The sequence below is a fragment of the Hylobates moloch genome, unplaced genomic scaffold (genome assembly GCF_009828535.3).
Source record: "Hylobates moloch isolate HMO894 unplaced genomic scaffold, HMol_V3 SCAFFOLD_1, whole genome shotgun sequence".
Taxonomy (NCBI): Eukaryota; Metazoa; Chordata; class Mammalia; order Primates; family Hylobatidae; genus Hylobates; species Hylobates moloch.
In genome coordinates, this window is record NW_026652276.1 from 98,737,820 (window position 1) to 98,761,941 (window position 24,122).

A 24,122-nucleotide genomic window follows, 5' to 3' on the forward strand; every position below is an offset into this window, starting at 1 on the left:
CCACAGATTTTATTTTAAAAGGAAACTTTGTAGTCTTACCTGCTTTAATCTCATCCTAAGCAAATGTTATCCACAAAATTGTGGATTTGAGGAGTTCTTTTTCATTTTTTAAATTACCTGTTAAAGTAACTATGTCACAACTCAAATCAAAGGGTGTCTATGCTTGAATGTATCTCACCAGATCCCTTGGTATACAATTAGACTCTGGGAAGACCCAGGCCAATGGCCTTTAAGGTTCCTTCTGAGCAAGGCATGGCAGCAACAGCCGTAAACTCCCCTGCTTGTTACTAATTAGACCTGACAGAGCAAGGTCCTGTTCTAATTAGTTTTTGTTGTTGTTGTTGAGAGGAAATCTTGCTCTGTTGCTCAGGCTGGAGCACAGTGGCCCAATCTCGGCTCGCTGCAACCTCGGCCTCCCGGGTTCAAGCGATTCTCCTGCCTCAGCCTCCCGAGTAGTTGGGATTAAGGCACCTGCCATCATGCCCGGCTAATTTTTGTATTTTTAGTAGAGACGGGGTTTCACCATGCTGGCCAGGCTGGTCTCAAACTCCTGACCTCAGGTGATCTGCCCGCCTCAGCCTCTCAAAGTGCTGGGATTACAGGCGTGAGCCACCGCGCCTGGCCTTTTTTTTTTTTTTTTAAATCTTCTCCTCTTAGTATTCTAACTAAGCTCTAATCTTATTTAACAAAGCCAGATAGACTGGGTCAATGAAAAAACATTTGTAGTAGGTTTCCATTGAATAAAAAGTGCTACACAGCAGCAAGGTATGGTGGTTACTGCAACCTTTTCATGCTGGCTTTGCCACTGTGACATCTCAGATTCTCAACAGCCAGGCTGGCAATGAATGAGGCTTATCTGTTATCTTTCGAAAGAGGCGCAGGCTGTCCCTCCTCCCAAATCCATGTCTAGGGCATTTTCCCTCCTGGGAAATGTATCTATTAACTATGTATCTATTGTATCTATGGTATAATGTTTCTGTGGTTCCCAGGGGACCCGCCCCACCAGCTCTGCTAGGTGCTTTAGGAACCCCGAAGGGATGGGAGGGAGGTCTTTGAGGGGCTTGCAGATGCAGGGCAGAATACAGGTGGTAGGACCGGATGGAGCCTGGTGCTCCAGTGCAGGTGAGAAGGGCCAAGTGCACGGAGAGGTCCCGATGGGTGCTGCGGGTGCAGAGCAGGAGCAAATGCTCCCGGCTAAATGGCAAAGAAGGCCCAGCCCTATAGACACGGGTGCAGGGGCACTGGCCAGGGTGGGAAGTATCAGCTGACACAGTGCAGGAAGAGGGCAGGGGCTACATTGTGGAAGGCCTGCAAGGCCAAGTTGAGAGGTGGGACTTCATGTTAGAGAGAAGATTAAAGGAGTGAGTGAGAGAGAGAGAGGAAGAGACAGAGAGACACACACACATAGAGAAAAACAAAGAGAAAGATACAGAAAATAAGAGACAGAGACAGCACAAGAGAGACAGGCAGAGAGAGAGACAGAGATACAGACAGCATGAGACAGAGAAAGAGACAAACACAGAGACAGAAAGAGACAGGGAGAGAGAAAAACAGGGAGCAGAGCAACAGAGGGAGACTGAGAAGAGAGGCAGAGATAGGAATGGCATGAGAAAGAGAGAGACACAGAGACAGAGAGAGAAACAGTGGGCGAGTGAGAGAGACAGCAAAATGAGACAGACGGAGACAGAAACTGAGAGAGCCAGAGACGGGGAGGACTCAGCAGGGAAGGAAGGAGGGAGCGGACCCCAAGGCTGTGCATTTCACCGGGGCTCCTGGTGTCTACACAACGTGCAGAACAGATGTAAGCCTTGGGGCACCCAGATGCTGAGGACACCTGACTCCATGTCCCTCAGGATTAAAGAGCATCCTAAGAATTGTCCTAGGTGAGGATGGGCCTTCTCTGTTGAGGCCAGGGATGCTTTACACAAGGAGCTCAGCCTGGTGGCATCTGTGGAGAGGGACCCCACCCGCAGAGCTACAGCAAGAGCTGCTTCCCACCACAGTGGTGCTGTGAGGTCACGCCTGAGGCAGAGGCTCCACAGCCCTCTGTCTACCCCCCAGCAAAGCCCATTCTCCTAACACTCTTTGGTGTTGCTCATTGCCCAGGTCAAGCCACTCCTGAATGTGGCTCGGCAAGAGGAGGAGATGAAGGCCAAGGAGGAGGAGCTCAGGAAAGCCATGGCCAAGACCCAGGAGCTGGTAAACAAGGTCAAGGAACTGGAGGAGAAGACAGCCACGCTCAGCCAGGAGAAGAATGACCTCACCATCCAGCTGCAGGCTGTACGTGGGGTCCCCAGGGAGAAGGGTGGGGAACCCAGTACAGCCTGGACTCTGGGAGGGAGGAAGGGCGAGCTCTTCTGAAAACCCATGTCCCTCCAGACCACAGGCAATTCTCCAGCACACAAGGTCACCCTCGACCCAACTTCCAAAAAGTCTCCATCCAATTCGTGTGTGTGTGTGTGTGTGTGTGAGAGAGAGAGAGAGAGAGAGAGACAGACAGACAGACAGACAGACAGGGACAGGGTCTTGCTGTGTTGCCCAGGCTGGAGTGAAGTGGCTCGATCACAGCTCACAGCAGCCTCCATCTCCTGGACACAGGTGATCCTCCCACCTCAGCCTCCCGAGTAGCTGGGACTACACCACCATGCCTGGCTAATTTTTTTGTATTTTTTGTAGAGACAGGGTCTCACTATGTTGCCCAGGCTTGTCTCAAACTCCCAGCCTCAAGCGATCCTCCTATTTCGGCCTCCCAAAGTGCTGGGATTACAGGTGTAAGCCCCTGTGCCCGGCCTCCATCAGATTCTTATTTGCACACAGCAGCAGGCCGGGCACACACAGCTACAGGACTCGCCTGCAGGGAAAGTCCAGGGATGGTGGCCACAAGACAGGGTGAGAAGAGCATCCCCTCGAGTCAGGGCTGGGCTCTGCCATACAAACTTGGCAACTTACCCACTCCAAGCCTCGTTTTCCTCACCTGTCCAGGGAAACACAGCAGGAAAGAATAAACGATGTCATTTCTGTAGGGCACCTGACTAAATGTCCTGTGGTGAATTCACTGCTGGGTCCTTCTGGTTTGCAAAGCTTTTCCTGTTCCTTCCCTGATTTGACTCTCACAGCCGCCCTGTAAGACACTCGATTTTCAAGTGCATCGTACAGGGTAGAAAACTCAGTTTGGCAGACATTTAGAGATTTGATCAAAGTCCCAGGCCCATTAGTTGAAAACCCAGCCCTGGAAGGGGCCCAATTCCATCTCCAGTCCTCCCTGCTCTGCCACGGCCGTCTCTGCAGCTGTGAGCATGTGTGGCACTTGCATTTTCCTTCCACTGTCCCCAAAGGCCTCCAACATCGTTTCTCTGTATCCTCTTCATACCCCTGAGAAGTTGCTTGAACTGATATCCCCATTTTGTTTGTGGAGGCTGAGGCTGGGCAAGACCAAAGTGATGGAAGAATCCTCCTGGGCCAGGTGCAATGCCGCATGCCCATAAACCCAACACTCTGGGAGGCCAAGGCAGGAGGAATGCTTGAGCCCAGGAGTTCAAGACCAGCCTGGGCAACATAGTGAAACCCCATCTCTACAAAAAAGTTTAAAACTTAGCCGGGTGTGGTGGCACATCTGTAGTCCCAGCTACTCAGGAGGCTGAAGTGGGAGGATTGCTTAAGCCTAGAAGGTCGAGGCTGTAGTGAGCCATGATTGTGCCACTGCACCCCAGCCTGGGTGACAGAGTGAGACTCCGTCTCAAAAATAAAAATAAAAAACGTAGCTGGGCACTGCAGTGTGTACCTGTAGCCTCAGCTACTTGGGAGGATGAGGTGGGAGGACTGCTTGAGCCCGGGAGGTCTACACTGCAGTGAGCTGTGATCACACCACTGCACTCCAGCCTGGGCAACAAAGCAAAACCCTAACTCAAAAAAAAAAAAAAAAAAAAGGAGCTCAGAGATAGCCCAGCCGCTTGTCCAACCCCCAGGACACATTTGTTCAGCTCAAGGCTTGTCCAGCGTCTTGGTGTGGTCTTTGCCTGGACCCTGCCCTCGACCGGGGCTCTTTCTCCCAACAGGAGCAAGAGAACCTGATGGATGCAGAGGAGCGCCTGACACAGATGATGAAGACCAAGATGGATCTGGAGAGCCAGATCTCAGACATGCGGGAGCGGCTGGAGGAGGAAGAGGGCACGGCGGCCTCACTGAGTGCCGCCAAGCGCAAGCTGGAAGGGGAGCTGAGCGACCTGAAGCGGGACCTAGAGGGCCTGGAAACCACACTGGCCAAGACAGAGAAGGAGAAGCAGGTGAGGAGGGGCCGGGGCCCTGCCACGCTTTTCTCAGGCCACCTTCAGGGGCCATACCTGAAGCCCCTATGGTGGCTACACCCAGTGCCCTGACCACTGACCACATGGGGCGGTTTTGTTTGTTTTGAGACAGAGTCTCGCTCTCGCTGTGTCACGCAGGCTGGAGTGCAGTAGTGTGATCTCAGCTCACTGCAACTTCCCCCTCCCGGGTTCAAGTGATTCTCATACCTCAGCCTCCCAGGTAGCCGGGACTACAGGTGTGACGCCACCACACCTGGCTAATTTTTGTATTTTTAGTAGAGACGGGGTTTCACCACGTTGGCCAGACTGGTCTTGAACACCTCACCTCAGGTGATCTGCCCGCCTCAGCCTCCCAAAGTGCTGGGATTACAGGCGTGGGCCACCGTACCCAGCCCACATGGGGCTATTGTAACATCCATTAATTTACAACTTAAAATGCAGTTCCTCGGTTGCACAAGCCACACTGCAGGTGCTCAACAGCCATGTGCGTTAAGTGTCACTGCATGGGACAGCAAAGGCAGAGAACATGTCCGTCACTGCAGAAAGTTCTGCTGGGCAGGGCAGCTGACTAAGGGGACTGAACTGTTCCCATCACGGTGAAGTGTCCACCTTCAGCTGTTGAATTTCTGCCCAAACAAGCAGTTGCTGCCCCTCTGAACAGCTCTCTGGGGGAAGCCCTGGCTCCTGATGCCATCTGGCCGGCCCCTGGTCCCAAGGTCCCCTTCCTGCTATCGCAGGTGGGTTGGGTTCTTAAGCAGGGTAAGAGGGGGCTCTGCCTCAACTTGTGCTTCTCCTGCTCTGCTGCACACACAAACCACTGGGGACACAGTCAGGTGCAGATTCTGGCGGGTCTGGCAGAGCCCAAGGGTCTGTATTCCTAGCATGCTCCTAGGGGATGCCACTGCCGACATCCGGGGACCACACTTTGAGAAGCCAAGGTTCTTGCTGCTCCCCTTCACCCCCACGGTTCTGACTTGGTTGGTCTAGGACATGCCCTGGGTGCTGGCATTTCTTAAGCTCCCAGGAGACTCAAGGGTGCACCCAAGCTAAGGACTCCTTCCAGCTTTAAGGATCTACCTCTCTCCCTGCCCTGGTTTCTAGGCCCTGGATCACAAGGTCCGTACCCTGACGGGGGACCTTTCACTCCGTGAAGACTCCATCGCCAAGCTCCAGAAGGAGAAGAGGGCCCTGGAGGAACTGCACCAGGTAGGTTTCCCTTGCGTCTTCCCTCAGCCCAGCAGCTAGAGCTTGGCACAATGTGCTTTCCATTGGAGACTGGAGCCCCGAGTTCAAATCCTGGCCCTGCCGCCCCCTCAGCTTGGGGCCTTAGGGAAGTTAAGGAATCTCCGTACATCTCAGTTTCCTCAAGAGTGACATGGGTGTGGCCCCCTCTTGCTGCCTTCCTTCCAAGTTTGTTATAAGTGGGGTGACAATATAATTTGTCTTCCAAACTAGGACAGTTTTGAGAGCAAGAGGGGGAGCTATGAACAATTATGAATCATCTAGGCATGGCAGCTCACATCTTTAATCCCAGCACTTTGGGAGGCTGAGGCAGGAGGATCCCTTCAGTTCAGGAGTTTGAGACCAGCCCGGGCAACATGGCAAAACTCCCATCTCTACAAAAAAATACAAAAATTAGCCAGGTCTGGTGGCACGCGCCTGTAGTCCCAACTATTCAGGAGGCTGAGGCAGGAGGGTAACTTGAGCCCAGGAGTTGCAGGTTGCAGTGAGCCAAGATTGCACCATTGGAATCCATCCTGGGTGACAGCGAGACCCTGTCTCAAAACAAACAAACAACAAAACAATTATGAGTTAGGTTGGGCCCATGCACACTGGAGAAAGTATGCTCACTGGAGTGGTAGGGATGGAGTGGGGTGTATGGAAGTGTCCCATGAGCTCAAAAGCCCCAGCAAAGCCTAAGACACTGTGGCAACAACAGGCCACAAGCTCTTGAGGCCATGGGGAGACCCACCGACTTTCCCAGGGCCACTGTCACGGACTAAGGCTCCTGAATGCAGAGCCGGCTCTGACCGGCCACCAGTGCTGACCTCCAGAGAAACAGGGGCAAAGAGCCAGACAGTGGACCCCTCATCCCTGTGTTTGCTGACACCGTGAATCCACATGTCCCCTGAGTGCCTCTCCCTGCTGCCTCAGGAACTACCGCCCTTGCCCTGTGATTTTCAAGCATATTAGACCCAGAGCCTCCTTTCATAACAAACACAGTGGATGTGTGTTATTCACACTGGTTATATTTTTGTTGCTTTGAGATGGAGTCTCGCTCTGTCACCCAGGCTGGAATGCAGTGGCGTGATCTCAGCTCACTGCAACCTCCGCCTCCCAGGTTCAAGTGATTCTCCTGCCTCAGCCTCCCAAGTAGCTGGGATTACAGGTGCCCACCACCACACCCAGCTAATTTTTTTGTATTTTTAGTAGAGACAGGGTTTCACCATGTTGGCCAGGCTGGTCTCCAACTCCTGACCTCAAGTGATCCTCCCACCTGAGCCTCCTGAAGTGCTGGGATTACAGGCGTGAGCCACCACACCCGGCCTCACAGTGGTTACGTTCTGTAAAGTTGCCATAAACACTGAATTAACCAATAATAATTCAATATTGAATTAGCAAATATGAACCACTGCTCCTAGGGAAAATATAGGGTTAGACTCTTGCATGCCTCTGGTCATAACATTTTACTTTTTTTTATTTTTTTGAGACAGGGTCTAGCTCTGTCACTGAGGCTGGAGTGCAGTGGTACGATCACGGCTCACTGCAGCCTCGACTTCCCAGGCTCGGGTGATCCTCCCACCTCAGCCTCCTGAGTAACTGGGATTATAGGCATGTACCACTGCACCCCACTAATTTTTGTTTGTTTTTGAGACGGAGCCTCGCACTGTCACCCAAGCTGGAGTGCAGTTTTCTAAAAAACTAGAAAAAAAAATAGCCAGGAGGTGAGGCAAGAGGGTTGCTCGAGCCCAAGAGGTGGAGGCTGCAGTTAGCTATGATCGCACCACTGTACTCCAGTCTGAGTGATGGAGTAAGATCCTATCTAAAAAAAAAAAAACAAAAAAATGTTGTGCATATTAAATGAAAAAGAACATTGAGTTACATGTAAAAGGGTGCTGGGCTCTAGGTTTAGAAGAGTAGAAATAGTTGTTTTACTCACCTAAGTGGCTGAGTGGGACATCAGGAATGTGGACTACAGAATTCTTCATGGTACCAGATTGTCCAGAGCAAAATGGGATGTCCAGCATTGCTGGAGTCATCCACTAAATGTCAGAGGGACCTCCAATCACTGTGACAACCAGAAGCACCCCACCTATTTCCCATATGCCCCCTGGGGAACCAGAGATAGGGTCTCACTGTTGCTCAGGCTGAAATGCAGTGGTGCCATCATAGCTCACTGCAGCCCCAGCCTCCTGGGCTCGTGATCGTCTCCTGAGTAGCTGGCTCAGTCTCCTGAGTAGCTGGCACTACAGATGTGTGCCACCACACCTGGCTAATTTTTGTAGAGACAGGGTCTGACTCTGTCACCCAGGATCGAGTGCAGTGGTACAATCATAGCTCACTGCAGCCTCAACCTCCCTGGCTCAAGCAATTGACCTCCCTGATGGGTGGCTCTGGTCCATCTGCTCTGGCCTCACCCAGTGCCCAGTAGCAGGTGCTCAGTACCTACTCACCAAAGTCAACTGAACTCCCCAAAGCCTGGGAGCTGCATAGCTCAGAAGCGACAACTGAGGATCAGGAATGTTCAGCTGCTCCCACTGGGCCTTGTGGCACTCACGTGTGTATCTGTCCTTCCAGAAAACCCTGGACGACCTACAGGCTGAAGAGGACAAGGTGAACCACCTGACCAAAAATAACAGCAAGCTGAGCACGCAGATCCACGAGGTAATACCCATTGCCGTGGCCACCTCTACAACTCCAAGGCCAGATCCCTCTGGGGGTACGGGGTCCGAAGATTAGTTTTGAGAACTGGACCAACACATCCCCCAGGGCGTGAGGGCCCTTTTGATGCCACAGCTAAAGGATCAGACCCAGTCTGGTTCCTTCTTGCCTTCTAACCTCAGACTCTCCTCGTCTACCTTCTCTTGCTGTTCTTGTCTCTGTAGCTGGAGGATAACTGGGAGCAGGAAAAGAAAATCCGGGCGGAGGTGGAAAAGGCTCGTCGGAAAGCTGAGAGTGACCTGAAGATGACCATCGACAACCTCAATGAGATGGAGCGTTCCAAGCTGGATCTCGAGGAGGTGGTGAAAAAGTATGTCTTGCTGTCGTTCATTTTGTCCGTCACAATGGTAGCAATAGCTGGAGCTGCCTGGAGGGTGCCAGGAGCCAGGCACTGTATGGAGAGCCTCACAAACATTCCTGCATGTCCCAAGCACCTGCCAGTCATGGAGGATATGCAGAGAGGTAGGGGCTGCCCTGTCTGCAGGGAATGCCCAGTGTCACACAATACCTGGTGGGCATTGTGGAGGAGACGAGTGCCACCACCCCAGGGAACACTGAGGACTCAGCAGGGCAGGGAGGTATCATAAAAGCCTATGACCATGTCGGGTACCGTGGCTCACACCTGTAATCTCAGCACTTTGGGAGGCGAAGGCAGGAGGATGGCTTGAGGCCAGGAGCTCAAGACCAGCCTGGGCAACATAGCAAGACCCCGTCTCTACAAAAAATACAAAAATTAACTGGGTATGATGGAGCCAGCCTGTGGCCCCAGCTACTAGAGAAGCTGAGGGGGGAGGATCACTTAAGCCCAGGAGGTCGAGGCTGCAGTGAGCCATGATCATGCCACTGCACTGCATTCTGGGCGACAGAGCAACACGCTGTCTCAAAAAAAAAGTATCACATTAGTAAATGTGTGAATGAATGAATGGATGATGAAATGCCTGAGGAGCTCATTCAGGGGTCTAACTGCTCTGTAGGGTGAGACCTTCTGGGCTGTCACTACGGAAGGCCAGAAGGGGCTGGGAGGTACGTGCGTTTCGGCAGGTTCAAGGTCCCCTCTGGCAGCCCAGGTGCCATTCCCTCGCCAGCTCACTGGTCTACCCTCAGAGCCTTTCCTCAGGAGACCAACCCTTCCCTTGCAGGAGGGATTTGGAAATAAACTCTGTCAACTCGAAATATGAGGATGAGCAGTCTCTGAATTCCACGCTGCAGCGGAAACTGAAGGAGCACCAGGTATGTCCAGGACCGAGAAGCATGAGCTCTCTGTCGGAAATGCACTTCTCTGAACCCTTTGTTCATGTCAGCTACTTGGTGGCTGAGGTTTCCTGAGGAGCAAGACTGCCATAGAGTCCTTGGAGATGGACCCATGTTCCCCTCACTAGGGGTGAAATCCGTATGATGGTTATGAGGCCCTCCAACTGCTCCCGCCTGACCTCATCACCGAGTGTTTCCCTCCACTCTATCCAGCCATGCTGGCTCCTGGGCTGGGTGTCACACATGCCAGGCCCCCTCCTGCCTGCCCCAGCGCCTTTGTGCTTGCTCTCTGGGATCTGCCTCTCTCTGCTTTTGACAGTGGCTGTCATATTCTCATATCCCTATTTTCCATCCTAAAAGGCTAAGGGGCTGACTTACTAACTTTGCCTGGGAGAGATGAATCCCCTCCCTCCTCTGTCTGCTAGGCCCGAATTGAAGAGCTGGAAGAAGAACTAGAAGCTGAGCGGGCCATGAGAGCCAAGGTAAATGAAATACGTTTCCCCTTCTTGAGTCAAAGGACCTAACGGCAGTCACACATCCAGCCACGAATAGAAACCTCCGCTAAGGAAACCGGTAGAGGAGGCAGGTGTCCAGCTAAAAAGTCTAGTTGCTTCTGGAGCACCTCCTGTGTGCCAGGGACTGAAGTGCACATCCACATTAATCATGATGTGAAAGGCAGATGCTCTGTGTGGCTTGAGTCCAGAGAAGAGGCTGGTTCTACCTGAGGCAGATGGAGGAGGAAACACTTGACCTCAAAGATAGAATTCAACAGGCAGACGCAAGAAGAAAGGTCTGGGCAAAGGGAATAAAATAGCACCTACCTTCATCGGGATGAAGGTGTAAACAGAGAAAGCACGTGTTAGCAAGAGCAGAGTGTGGAGGGAGGCTTGAGGGTGGGGATCCTACAGGACGTGAGCCCAGAAAACTGGTGGGAGACAAATCACAGTGTACCTAACCCCAAATTCAGCCAAATTGGACAGGTGGTAGCTGGGATGGGCACTAATGCCTGCCCAGTGTAGGGAAGACAGTGTCCTTTACTGAGCCTGTGGGATGACAGGCAGGGCACAAGGCCCCCCAGGCATAGAATCCTGGCTTCTCAAAGGTGAAGCAGTCATCATGCTCTTTACTGGAGTAAAAAGAGCTCTGGGTGATTATCATTGGTATCATTAAATCTCATCCCATGGCCAGGCACAGTGGCTCATGCCTGTAATCCAAATACCTTGGGAGACCAAGGCAGGAGGATCACTTGAGACCAGGAGACCAGCTTGGGCAACATGGTGAAAACCCATCTCTACAAAAAATTTAAAAATTTGCTGGGTGTGATGGCATGTGCCTGTAGTCGCAGATACTCGGGAGCTGAGGTTAGAGGATTGTTTGAGCCAGGCAGGCAAAGGTTGCAGTGAGTCGAGATGGTGCTGCCACACTCCAGCCTGGGCCACAGAGGAAGGCTCTATCTTAAAATAAAAATTTTCATCCCAGGTGGAGAAACAACGCAGTGACCTGTCCCGGGATCTCGAAGACCTCAGTGACAGGCTGGAGGAAGCGGGTGGAGCCACATCTGCTCAGGTACCCATCCCAGGGGGCCCAGAAACCCCCAGCTCTGCATGCATTTGGGGAGAAAAATTGCTGGACTGTGAGCAGTGGGATCAAGACCAGTTCGTTTTTGCTAGGTTCCTGAGACAGACTTGAGGAGAAACCAATTAATAATTTAAAAATGAGGCCTGGAACAGTGTCTCATGCCTGTAATCCCAACACCTGGGGAGGCAAAGGCAGAAGGATCATTTGAGCCCAGGGGTTTCTGACCAGCCTGGGCAACACAGCAAAAGCCCATCTCTCAAAAAAAAAATTAGCTGGGCATGGTGGCACGTTCCTGTAGTTCCAGCTACTCAAGAGGCTAAAGAAGGAGGATCACTTGAGCCCAGGGAGGTTGAGGCTGTGGTGAGCCATGATGGCACCACTGCACTCCAGCCTGAGTGACAGAGCAAGACCCTGTCTCTCAAAAACAAACAGAAAGAGTTTGCTACTCACAGTTCCCAAGAGGAAAGGGCACAGCAGGCCATGCAGGGCCAGAGAGGCACTGGGGCTGGTTAGGAGGCAGACAGCCGGTGGGAAAAATGTAGGCAAAGGCCTTTACTCTGGCTCCCGTGGGAAGGAATAGGTGAGGCAGGGTGAACAGGCTCCTGACTGGCCAGTTTGGACAATCTCAGTGGGCTGTGGGGCTGAACCTAGTTGTCCGTACCTGGACCTGGAGTGATTAGGGCAGGAGTATAGTGAGTAGAAATGTGAGAGTCCGGCCGGGCGTGGTGGCTCACGCCTGTACTCCCAGCACTTTGGGAGGCTGAGGTGGGTGGATCACCTGAGGTCAGGAGTTCGAGACCAGCCTGGTCAACGTGGTGAAACCCTATCTCTACTAAAAACACAAAAAATTAGCTGGGCATGGTGGCAGGCACCTGTAATCCCAGCTACTTGGGAGGCTGAGGCAGGAGAATCACTTGAACCCAGGAGGCGGAAGTTGCAGTGAGCCGAGATCGTGCCACTGCACTGCAGCCTGGGCAACAAAAGTGAAACTCTTTCTCAAAAAAAAAAAAAAAAGAACCTCAGTCATTAGCTTAGGGCTCACCCTAATCCAGTACGGCATCTTAACTAGCTCCATCTACAAAGACGCTATTTCCAAAAGATATACTCAAGTCCTAATCCCAGGTCCCATTCACAGGTACCTGGTGTTAGGACTTGAGTATATCTTTTTGGAGAACACAATTTAACACACAACACTCTCTAAACAAATCCTGTGGGCAACCCCCGCCGCCCAAAGGCTAAGCATCAACATTTCAAGCAGGACTTCTTTTAGCGAGGTACAGGAATATCAGGGGACCACCGAGCAGCTGGGCAGTGTCCACCCCAAAAAGGCTGGCACTGGCCAGTTCTGCTAAGCCACTCCTCCTCTACCCCAGATCGAGCAGAACCGCAAGCGGGAGGCTGAGCTGCTGAAGCTGCGGCGGGAGCTGGAAGAGGCCGCCCTGCAGAGCGAGGCGACGGCCTCCACACTGCGCAAGAAGCACATGGACTCCATGGCTGAGCTGACAGAGCATGTGGAGAGCCTGCAGAGGGTCAAGTCCAAGCTGGAGAAAGATAAACAGGTCATGAAGGCTGAGATTGATGACCTCAATGCCAGTGTGGAGACGATACAGAAGTCCAAGGTGAATAACCTAACTGTGGGCCGGGCGCAGTGGCTCACTCCTGTAATCCCAGCACTTTGGGAGGCTGAGGCAGGAGGATCACTTTTGAGAGGCCAGGACTTGGGGACCAGCCTGGACAACATAGCCAGACCTCATCTCTTAAAAAAATAAAAGTAGCCAGGGATGGTAGCATGTGCCTGTAGTCCTAGCTACTCAGGAGGCTGAGGCAGGAGGATCACTTGAGCCCAGGAGGTTGAGACTGCAGTGAGTATGACTGCACCACTGCACTCCAGCCTGGGCAACAGAGTAAGACCCTGTCTCTAAAATAAAATAAAATAACCTGCTGGGCACAGTGGCTTTCGCCTGTAATCCCAGCACTTTGGGAGGCTGAGGCAGGCGGATCACCTGAGGTCACGAGTTCGAGACCAGCCTGGCCAATATGGTGAAACCCTGTCTCTACTAAAAATACAAAAATTGCTTGAACCTGGGAGGCAGAGGTTGCATTGAGCCGAGATTGCGCCACTGCACTCCAGCCTGGGTGACAGGGCAAGACTCTGTCTCAAAAAAATAAATAAATAAATAAAAAATAAAATAACCTGTGCTTCAATTTCTTCATCTGTAACATGAAGATGATTGTCATAATTTCCACCTTAGAGCGGTACTGTGGGGCTGCGATAGTCTCTGGCACATAAGAAATGCTCAATAGGCCGGGCACAGTGGCTAATGCCTGTAATCCCAGCACTTTGAGAGGCCAAGGCAGGCAGATTACTTGAGCCCAGTTCAAGACCAGCCTGGGCAACACAGTGAAACCCTGTCTCTACAAAAAATAAAAATAATTAGCCAGGTATGGTGGCAGGCACCTGTGGTCCCAGCTACTGTGGTGAGAGGATGGCTTGAGTCCAGGATGTCGAGGCTACAGTGAGCTCTGCTTGCACCTATGCACTCCAGCCTGGGTGATAGAGTGATACCCTGTCTCAAAAAAAAAAAAAAAGAAAAGACAAGACAGTGGTGAGCCATTTGGGGTTTCTGAGACAGGGGCATACCTCCAGGCAGGTAGCCTGGGAGGCACACAGGAAGAACAAGGCAAAAATCAAGGGGGAGGTAGGGAGGGCTTGGCCTCCCCCACCCACAACTTCCCCACTGAGTTCATCCTTCCTGAGCAGATGAACGCCGAGGCCCACGTCAGAAAGCTGGAAGACAGCTTATCAGAAGCCAACGCCAAGGTGGCAGAGCTAGAGCGAAACCAAGCAGAAATCAATGCCATCAGGACCCGCCTCCAAGGTGAGCCCTCTTCGCCCTGAGCTTGCTAAGGAGCAGTGCATGGAAAGGAACTGGGATTCTCAAGGAAACAGAGCTTTCTTGGCCTTGGAAGATTCCCATCCAAACCCCTTATGATGAGACGAGGAGATTTTATTCCACCTGCTGAATGTTCCAAGTAACATCTTTACAATGCAAAAACAGGGAACACAATTCAAAGCATTTTCGTATCCGTTCTCTCACCTTCCCGGTGAGATCAGCGGGAGAGGCATTCATGCTGACAAAATACAATTTTCAAACATTTTTAACCATGACCCACATACTAATATAAAGCGAACATGTGTCAAGGATTTATTTAACTCCTTAATGAGGGAGCCAGAAAAATATTAAAGCTGCCTTCAAAGAGCATTTGAAAGGCAGAGATTTACAGTCAGCTGGGAAAAGAAATGCTAAAATAACTTTGCTAAGTTAGATGCAGAACTAGTTAATATCCTATAGGACAATAATCCTGTGACCTCTGGGTTTAGTTTAGGGTTTTTTTTCCCCCTGCCAGAAGAAACACACCTTTGTCATAGAGATGCATCTTTGCATCTCTATAACAAAAATAATTGGCAATTTATCAATGTATAAGTTAATTTCTAACTTTGCAGAAGCTATGCTCTAATCACACAGGGGTAAACAGTAAGTCGAACAAAGGTACATTTCCTTAGAGAACTAAATAGTCTACAGGTGGGCCTGTTAGTGCTCCGGCGTGACATCAAGAGAACTTGCAGGCATCCTTTGGCCTTATTTCTCACATTTGGAATTCTTTAACAATATCTTGGCTGGGTGCAGTGGCTCACACTTGTAATTCCAGCACTTTGGGAGGCCAAGGTGGGAGGATTACTTGAGGCCAGGAGTTTGAGACCAGCCTGGGCAACATAGCAAGACCCCCATCTCTACAAAACAATGTTTTTAAATAGCTGGGTGTGGTGGCGCACACTGGTGGTCCCAGCTTCTTGGGAGGCTGAGGCAGGAGGATTGCTTGAGCTTAGGAGTTCAAGGCTGCAATGAGTTATGATTGTGCCACTGCACTCCAGCCTGGGCAACAGAGCAGGACCCTGTCCCAAAAAAAAAAATAAAAATCAATATCCAGCCGTGTGCGGTGGCTCATGCCTGTAATCTCGGCACTTTGGGAGGCCGAGGTGGGCAGATCACTTGAGGTCAGGAGTTTGAGACCATCCTGGCCAGCGTGGTAAAACCAGGTCTCTACTAAAAATACAAAAAAAAATTAGCTGGGCATGGTGGTACACGCTTGTAATCCCAGTTACTCAGGAGGCTGAGGTAGGAGAATCACTCGAACCTGGAAGGCAGAGGTGGCAGTGAGACGAGAGCACGCCACTGTACTCCAGCCTGGGTGACAAGAATGAAACTCGGTATCAAAAAAAAAAAAAGAAATCAATATCCCCATTTGATGGATAAGAGTGAGCTCAGTGAGCTCAGTGACTTACAGGGTAGAATTGGAAATCCTTGCTTTTTCTCTCAGGCTCATGAACTTCTTCCTGGCCTCTGGCTCCAGCAATCATTCCACAAATGACAGGAGTGTAGATTCTGGAATTGTGACAAATACATTTTACAAAGGAAATACTCTCTGTCCCACTGTTTCTCCAAACTCTTCTGCTGCATCTCCTGACATGTAGGAGAGCGGGGTTTCATTATGTGAGGCCCCTAAGTCCATGCAGGTTACCTGGATCTTGGCAACCCTTGGGCACTTGCCTTTCTCCTGGGCTCACTTAATTTGGAGGCTAGAGTGGTGATCCACTGTGCTCCCCTTTCCAGCTCCATTGGCCAAGCCACCATATTATTGGGTACTTTAGGAGCAATGCCCTGGGGAACTTCGGATCTGGCTGGGGAACCAGTTCTTCATCCAATATTTCTTCCATTTCCTTCTCACCCAGCTGAAAATAGTGAACTGAGCAGGGAATATGAAGAGTCCCAGAGCCGGCTCAATCAAATCCTACGGATAAAGACATCTCTGACGTCACAAGTGGATGATTACAAGAGGCAGCTGGATGAAGAGTCAAAGGTTTGTTTGGGCGTGGGGTTGCGGTGGAGACAGAGCTGCCGCCTTAAAGTTATAGGTTACAGCTGAGTTTGGTGGCTCATGCCTGTAATCCCAGAACTTTGGGAGGCCTAGGTGGCAGGTTCACTTAAGGCCAGGAGTTCGAGACCAGCCTGAACAACACAGCAAGAGCCGCCCCCCCCTCCCCCCCCGCCCACCGCCAACGCCATCTCTACCAAAATAAAAAATAAAAAAGTTGCTGGGCATGGTGGCTCACACCTGTAATCCCAGCACTTTGAGAGGCCAAGGTGGGTGGATCACCTGAGGTCAGGAGTTCGAGACCAGTCTGGCCAACATGGCAAAACCTGGTCTCTACTAAAAATACAAAAATTATCTTGGCATGGTGGTGAGTGCCTATAATCCCAGCTACTCGGGAGGCCGACACAGGCGGAGGCATAGGTTGCAGGGAGCGGAGATCGCACCATTGCACTCCAGCCTGGGTGACAAGAGCGAAACTCGGTCTCAGGAAAAAAAAAAAAAGTTTCCAGGTATGGTGGTGTACACCTATAGTCCCAGCTAAAGAAAGTTACAGATTATGAAGATGTCAAAGGAATACAAAAAGTATTTGATGTCATAGCAAGTAAAAAAGCTAACTACAAAACTGTAGTATGTGATGTGTATAACTAAATGAAATTACATATCCTTGTGGACAATAATAGAACGAAAAGAAGTCATAGGATGAAAATTAAAACCCCGATGGTTTGGATTGTGGGATCGTGTGTCTTTTCCCCCTTTCACCTGCCATCACTGCTGCTCCAGTGTCACATGTATCTAAGTGGTGGCTCTGTGGGCTGCGGAAAGCCCCCATGGGCCCCTGACAGGCTGGTCCCCACAGTCTCGCAGCACCGCCGTGGTGAGTCTGGCCAACACCAAGCATGACCTGGACCTAGTAAAGGAGCAGCTGGAGGAGGAGCAGGGAGGCAAGTCGGAACTGCAGCGCCTCGTGTCCAAACTCAACACCGAGGTCACCACCTGGAGGACCAAGTATGAGACCGATGCCATCCAGAGGACCGAGGAGCTGGAGGAGACCAAGTGAGTGTGGTCCTCCTGCTGGGAGAGCCAGGTGGGCTGGGCAGGTGGCGCTGGGGGCCTCACCACCATGTCAGTCACTGCTGAGGCCAGGGCCAAGCCCAGGAGAAGGACGTTCACAGGCTGCTTTAAGAGGAGGACAATGTGTCTGGACAAAGGAGCCTGCTCTGTGGGGCAGCTATGGTGGCTCATGCCTGTAATCCCAGCACTTTGGGAGGCCAAGGTAGGAGGATTGCTGGAGCCCAGAAGTTCGAGGCCAGCCCGGGCAACATGGTGAGATCCTCATCTCTACAAAAAATTACAAAATTAGCCAGGCATGGTGGCACGTGCCTGTATTCTCAGCTGCTTGGGAGACTAAAGTGGGAGGATTGCTTGAGCCCAGGAATTGGAGGCTGCAGTGAGCAATGATCGAGCCACTGCACTCCAGCCTAGATAACAGAGCAGGATCCTGTCTCTAAAAAAAAAAACTACAGAAGTGGACACCTGAGGAAATAAGGGGGACATGAAAGTGGCTCTGGGCCTCTCTCTGGTGTAAAAGGAGGCTGGCCTGGGTGCCCCTGGGCCCATGCACGCAGGGAAGCCCTGTGAGTGAGCCACCCTGGGCCAGGCAGCAGAGGGGATCCATGACAAGTTAAATCAAAGAACATGGTCAACTGAACAAAATCCTCTATAGACTTTTCTGGATTCTCTGAAAAAATGGCCAAATTTTTTCTTGTATAAAGCCAAATGAGACATAGAAAATGGCACGTGTGCTCTAAGTGTTTCTGGGATCCCAGCCTGCTGGCTGGTCCCATCCATCCACTGAAATTTCTGCTAATATGATAGCAAATAAGGCATAGTGACTTCCAGCTGATGCAATACTTTCAGCTAAAGCTCTAAGCTAAATTTGCCTTCCTTCGACTTCCACCTCTGTCCTTCAGGCCTTTGCTATGGAGACTGCTGGGCACTACCTGGTCCTCTCCCAAGGCTCCCACTCCTGGGCTAAACCTAAATCTCAACCCCTAAGCTTGTCTCCGCCCCAGACACCCTCAGGGCCCCTCCATCCCCTGGCTTAGACCTTTGCTCCTGTGTCCCCTTCTCAGAGAGTCTCCCGAGTCTGTATTTTGACATCGTCACCCCCTCCCACCTGGACTGCCTGTCCCTTTCCTGGCTCTATTTGTCACTGCAGTGCTTATGTTCTATAGGGCATGTATTGCCTGCCTCCTCCCAGCTCCAGAACAAACATTTTGTTTGTTAGGGCAGGTATCCTAGCCTGTTTTATTCACTGCTGCATCCCTAACACCTGCAACAATCCTTGGCGCAGAGTAGAGAAAGTGTTGAATGAATAAATGAGAGAGTGAATGGACAGCTGTGGCTGTCCTGTAAACACTGCATCATTTCCAATGTTGACACCAGAGCTTAGTACCATGCCCACCACACTCTGACCCTGGCAGTGTGGAGGTGGTGCCTGTGAGTGCCTATGTTTCCTTGACAGCCCCTCTGGCCCTCATTTGCAGGAGGAAGCTGGCCGCCAGGCTTCAGGAGGCAGAAGAAGCAGCGGAAACTGCCCAGGCCCGGGCCGCCTCCCTCGAGAAAAATAAGCAGAGACTCCAGGCAGAAGTTGAGGACCTCACCATCGACTTGGAAAAGGTCAGAGGGTCAAATGCTCAAAGCTGCCTATTTACCGGGGCAGAGAGCCCACAGCAGGGCTAGGGCGAGGCTGTCACACATCTGGGGTCATCAGGAAGAAACACATGGTTCAAGAAGGTGCAGTGCTGGGGTGCCTTCAGGAGCTTGCTGGACAACGGCTGCTGCTTGAGCACGTGTTTATGAACTCTTCCGAGATCTAACATTCAACAAGCTACTGTTTAAACAGGGCCACAAGACCAAGCACAGTGGCCCATGCCTCTAATCCCAACACACTAGGCAGCCAAGGCAGGAGGGCCACTTGAGCCAAGGAGTTCAAGACCAGCCTGAACAACACAGGGAGACCCTGTCTCAAAAAAATAAAAAGAAAGAAAAAAAATATTTTATTTTATTTATTTTTTTTTTTTTGAGATGGAGTTTGGCTCTCGTTGCCCAGGCTGGAGTACAGTGGCGCGATCTCGGCTTACTGCAACCTCCACCTCCTGGATTCAAGCGATTCTCATTCCTCAGCCTCCTGAGAAGCTGGGATTACAGGTGCCCGCCACCATGCCCAGCTAATTTTTTGTATTTTTAGTTTCATCGTGTTGGCCGGGCTGGTCTCAAACTCCTGACCTCAGGTGATCCACCCGCCTCGGCCTCCCAAAGTGCTGGGACTACAGGCGTGCGCCACTGTGCCCAGCCCCTCAAAAATTTTTAAATTAAAAATTTAGTCAGGCGTGGTGGCATATGCCTGTGGTCTCAACTACTTGGGAGGCTAAGGCATGAGGATCATTTGAACCGGGGTTCAAGGCTGCAGTGAGCTGTGATTGCACCACTGTACTCCAGCCTGGCAGACAGAGTGAGACCCTGTCTCAAATAAATAAATAAGGCCACAAGCAGGGTAAAATTTGCCCCTGAAAGTTACACAATGTGGCCGGGCGCGGTGGCTCATGCCTGTAATCCTAGCACTTTGGGAGGCCGAGGCAGGCAGATTGCCTGAGCTCAGGAGTTCGACACCAGCCTGGGCAACACGGTGAAACCCTGTGTCTACTAAAATACAAAAAATTAGCGGGGCATGGCGGCGGGCACCTGTAGTCCCAGCTACTTGGGAGGCTGAGGCAGGAGAATCGCTTGAACCCAGCAGACGAAAGTTGCAGTGAGCCAGATCGTGCCACTGCACTCCAGCCTGGGCAACAGAGTGAGACTCTGGCTCCAAAAAAAAAAGAAAAAAGAAAGTTATATGATGTACCTTCCCTGTTCCCCTCTCTCTTACACAAACTACATCCCACACACTTTGTGTGGCTAACTATTCCTATTTGCATCCCTGGTTCAAACTGAGTTGCCAGTCTCTATGAGAATTAAATAGGATTTCCACTGGCATACACCTCCCTGGTCTTGGTCTAGATGGAACCATGATTCATGCTGGCTGTGAGGGGCTACATGCAGCCCAATACAAGAACGTGGCTCCATGAAGTGGCCACGTAGGTAGGAGATCACATCCACGTGAGAGGTTTCAGAAAAAAAGTTCTGGCAAGGTGGTTCATGCTTGTCATCTCAGGACTTTGGGAGGCTGAGGTGGGAAGATTGCTTAAGTCCAAGAGGCTGAGGCTACAGTTAGCTACGATTATGCCACTGTACTCCAGCCTGGGTGACAGAGTGAGACCTCATCTCTTGGGGAAAAAAAAAAAAAAGGCTGGGCAGAGTGGCTTATGCCTGTAATCCCAGCACTTTGGGAGGCTGAGGCGGGCAGATCACCTGAGGTCAGGAGTTTGAGAGCAGCCTGGCCAACATGGCGAAACCCCATCTCTACTAAAAATACAAAAAGTAGCCGGATGTGGTGGCGCACACCTGTGTAATCCCAGCTACTCAGGAGGCTGAGGCAGGATAATCGCTGAACCCAGGAAACGGAGGTTGCAGTGAGCCAAGATCGCGCCACTGCACTCCAGCCTGGGTGACAAAGTGAGACTCCATCTTAATTAAAAAAAAAAAAAAAGTCCTGAAACTCAAAAAGGTTTTGCTACCCCACAAAAGAAACAAAGCAAAACTTTACAAAAGCTAATATAGCACAACAGCAAATAGTTGCCAGGGAGTTATGAGACAAATAAAATCTATAGAAAAATAAAGTCTAAGAGTAGTCAGTTTTGAGTTGATGTGTAATGTATATTATTACATTACAGTGAAATATATTAAGGGGAGTTAGGCCGAATGTCATAAATCTGGGAAGGCCGCTGTGGCCCAAACTCCTCATTTTACACCTGAGAGAATTCTAACCTGGGAAAATAAGGTGGAATGCCCCCGGCCACACATCTCTCAGGGGGAAGTTTTAGAACTGGCATGCAGCTCTTTGCAGACTCTGTGTTCTGTGCTTCTGCCATAGGTGTTGAATTACATTCCAATTCCCAAGGAGTCCGTAGTCTCAAGAGTTACTGGGGAAAGGGAAGGAAGAGAGGTTGGCGGGTGGGAGGAGGGGACAGAGGCAGGGAGGTCGGACCCCTAGAGGCCATTTCCAACTTTCCTTAGGCCAATGCTGCAGCCGCTGCCCTGGACAAGAAGCAGAGGCTCTTTGACAAGATGCTGGCTGAGTGGCAGCAGAAGTGTGAGGAGTTGCAGGTGGAAGTGGACAGCTCGCAGAAGGAGTGCCGCATGTACATGACAGAGAGCTTCAAGATCAAGACTGCCTACGAGGAGTCTCTGGAGCATCTAGAGTCCGTGAAGAAGGAGAATAAGACCCTGCAGGGTGAGTCTGAGGGCAGGTGGATGGGATGGGCCTGTAGGGAGGGGACACAGCCAGAGTCCCCTTCGTCCTGAGCACATCATCAGTTGAGTACCTGGCACATAGTAGGTGCTCAATAAATGTTTGTTGACTTTCTAGCAAGTGCTTTGTAGAAGCACTTCAGCATTCAGCAGTGTAACTTTAGGCGAGTTGCTTAATCTTTCTGTGCCTCACTTTCCTCATCTATAAAATGAGGAAATAGCCGGGTGTGGTGGCTCATGCCTGTAATCCCAGCACTTTGGGAGGCCGAGGCAGGCGGATCACTTGAGGTCAGGAGTTCAAGACCAGCCTGACCAACATGGTGAAATCCTGTCTCTATTACAAACACAAAAAATTAGCAGGGCATGGTGGCGGGCGCCTGTAGTCCCAGCTACTTGGGAGGCTGAGGCAGGAGAATCGCTTGAACCTGGGAGGTGGAGGTTGCAATGAGCCAAGATCATGCCACTGTACTCCAGCCTGGGCAACAGAGCAACACTATGTCCCCAAAATAAATAAATACATACATACATAAATAAAATAAAATGAGGAAGTAATTCTACCCTCCTTATAAGGTTGTCATGACAATGCAATAAGATTATGGCCAAGCGTGGTGGCTCATGTCTGCAATCCTGGCACTTTGGGAGGCCTTCTTCTTACCCCAATGGAGGAATGACGGTGCCACCTGCCATGACCCTGGAATGCTGCGTCTTATTAACATGAATATTTCTATCTCAGAGGAGATAAAGGATCTCATTGATCAGCTGGGTGAGGGAGGAAGGAGTGTGCATGAGCTGCAGAAGTTGAAGAAAAAATTGGAGATGGAAAAGGAAGAACTCCAGGTGGCCCTGGAAGAAGCTGAGTCTTCCCTGGAGGTAACCGTGGGGCCATCACCTTGGGGACTGTGGACCCTTGGCCAGGCACTGCACATCTTCTTGGCCAGAAAGACTCATGTTTATATTTCTGGTAGGTTGAAGAGAGCAAGGTGATTCGAATTCAGTTGGAACTGGCTCAGGTTAAAGCTGACATCGACCGAAGAATCCATGAGAAAGAAGAAGAATTTGAGGCTACCAGGTATGGAGCTGATGGGACGGGAGGCTGACTCTTGGGAAGTGTGATGGAGCAGAGTCCAGAAACCCCAGTCTCTTCCACCTACTAGTCGTGTGACATTGGGCAGTTCAGGTGAACCTCGCTGAATGTGTTTCCTCATCTGTGAAATGGAAATAAAGACTGTACCTCATACTACTGTGTCTAGTTTATGAACACTTTGTTTTTTGGGGTTTTTTTGTTTTTTTGGGGGGTTCTTTTTGGTTTTTTTTTTTTTGAGACAGAGTCTTGCTCTGTTGCCTAGGCCGCAGTGTAGTGGTGCGATCCCAGCTCACTGCGACCTCTGCCTCCTGGTTTCAAGCAATTCTCCTGCCTTAGCCTCCCAAGTAGCTGGGATCACAGGCATGTGCCACCGTGCCCAGCTAATTTTTGTATTTTTAGTAGAGACAGCGTTTCACCATGTTGGCCAGGCTGGTCTTGAACTCCTGACCTCAAGTGATCTGCCCACCTCGGCCTCCCAAAGTGCTGGGATTACAGGCATGAGCCACCGTGCCTGGCCTATGAACACTTTAAATGTAGTATTTTAGCCATGATGGTTAATGAAGCAGAGAATCTGTTATGTGCTTACTGGCTGTTTCTGTATCTTCTTCGGAGAAAAGTCTGTTCTTTGCCCCTTTCAAAAATTGGATCGCTTCTTTTTATTGTTGAGTTGTAAGAGTTCTTTATATATTCTGAACACTAGACTTATCAGATATGATTTGCAAATATTTTTTCCTATTCTATGGGTTGTCTTGTCACTTTCTTAAAGGTATCCGTTGAAGCATAAAGGTTATTTAATTTTGGCTGGGCACAGTGGCTCACGCCTGTAATCCTAGCACTTTGGGAGGCTGAGATGGGAGGATCCCTTGAGCTCAGGAGTTTGAGATCAGCCTGGGCAACATAGCAAAACCCCGGTCTAAAAAATAAAAATAAAAATAAAAATAGCTGGGTGTGGTGGCATGGCCTGTAGTCCCAGTTACTGGGGAGGCTGAGATTGGAAGATCACTTGAGCCCCAGAGTTCAAGGCTGCAGTGAGCTATGATCACACTACTACACCATCACAGAATGTGACGGTTTTTCCATTACAGCCTGAGCCACAGAGTGACTCTAAAACAACAAAATGACCTTCCTTTTATTTCCCCAAAGCATGAAACCCTCATCCCTGTCTTGCACCTTTTTAAGGGTTTGTTTAATTTCACAACATGGTGCCTGTATTCATGCTGATGCTGAGACCTCTCCTCTAGGAAGGCTTAGCACAGACTGAACAGCCAGCCCAGTATGCCAAGGTCTTCTCTGCTTGGACTTACAGGAAGAACCACCAGCGGGCAATTGAGTCCTTGCAGGCCAGCCTGGAGGCGGAGGCCAAGGGCCGGGCAGAGGCACTTCGGCTCAAGAAGAAGATGGAGACGGACCTGAATGAGATGGAAATCCAGCTGGACCACGCCAACAAGAACAACAGCGAACTTGTAAAGACATTGAAAAGGCTGCAACAGCAAATCAAGGTAGTGATCTGGGAGAAGGAGAAATGATACACAAGACACACCATCATCGGTTGAGTCTGAAGGCCTAAAGGGGGCTAACTCAATGCATGTCTTCAGCCAGCATAAAGGCATAAGAGTGAG

General features: G+C 50.7%; 1 protein-coding gene across 1 annotated transcript in view; it reads left to right on the plus strand.

Moving 5' to 3' along the window:
- LOC116809554 (myosin-16) overlaps window positions 1-24,122 on the plus strand; it is a 71,873-nt gene that overhangs the window by 36,630 nt on the left and 11,121 nt on the right. The window contains exons 21-37 of the mRNA XM_032753399.2: window positions 2,107-2,280; window positions 4,056-4,283; window positions 5,406-5,510; window positions 8,103-8,189; window positions 8,411-8,556; window positions 9,386-9,476; window positions 9,923-9,979; window positions 10,977-11,063; window positions 12,449-12,694; window positions 13,837-13,954; window positions 15,868-15,995; window positions 16,867-17,063; window positions 18,557-18,689; window positions 21,186-21,402; window positions 22,153-22,289; window positions 22,385-22,488; window positions 23,810-24,002. Coding sequence (XP_032609290.1) covers window positions 2,107-2,280; window positions 4,056-4,283; window positions 5,406-5,510; window positions 8,103-8,189; window positions 8,411-8,556; window positions 9,386-9,476; window positions 9,923-9,979; window positions 10,977-11,063; window positions 12,449-12,694; window positions 13,837-13,954; window positions 15,868-15,995; window positions 16,867-17,063; window positions 18,557-18,689; window positions 21,186-21,402; window positions 22,153-22,289; window positions 22,385-22,488; window positions 23,810-24,002 — 2,448 coding nt within the window. The remainder of the gene's footprint in view (window positions 1-2,106; window positions 2,281-4,055; window positions 4,284-5,405; window positions 5,511-8,102; window positions 8,190-8,410; window positions 8,557-9,385; window positions 9,477-9,922; window positions 9,980-10,976; window positions 11,064-12,448; window positions 12,695-13,836; window positions 13,955-15,867; window positions 15,996-16,866; window positions 17,064-18,556; window positions 18,690-21,185; window positions 21,403-22,152; window positions 22,290-22,384; window positions 22,489-23,809; window positions 24,003-24,122) is intronic.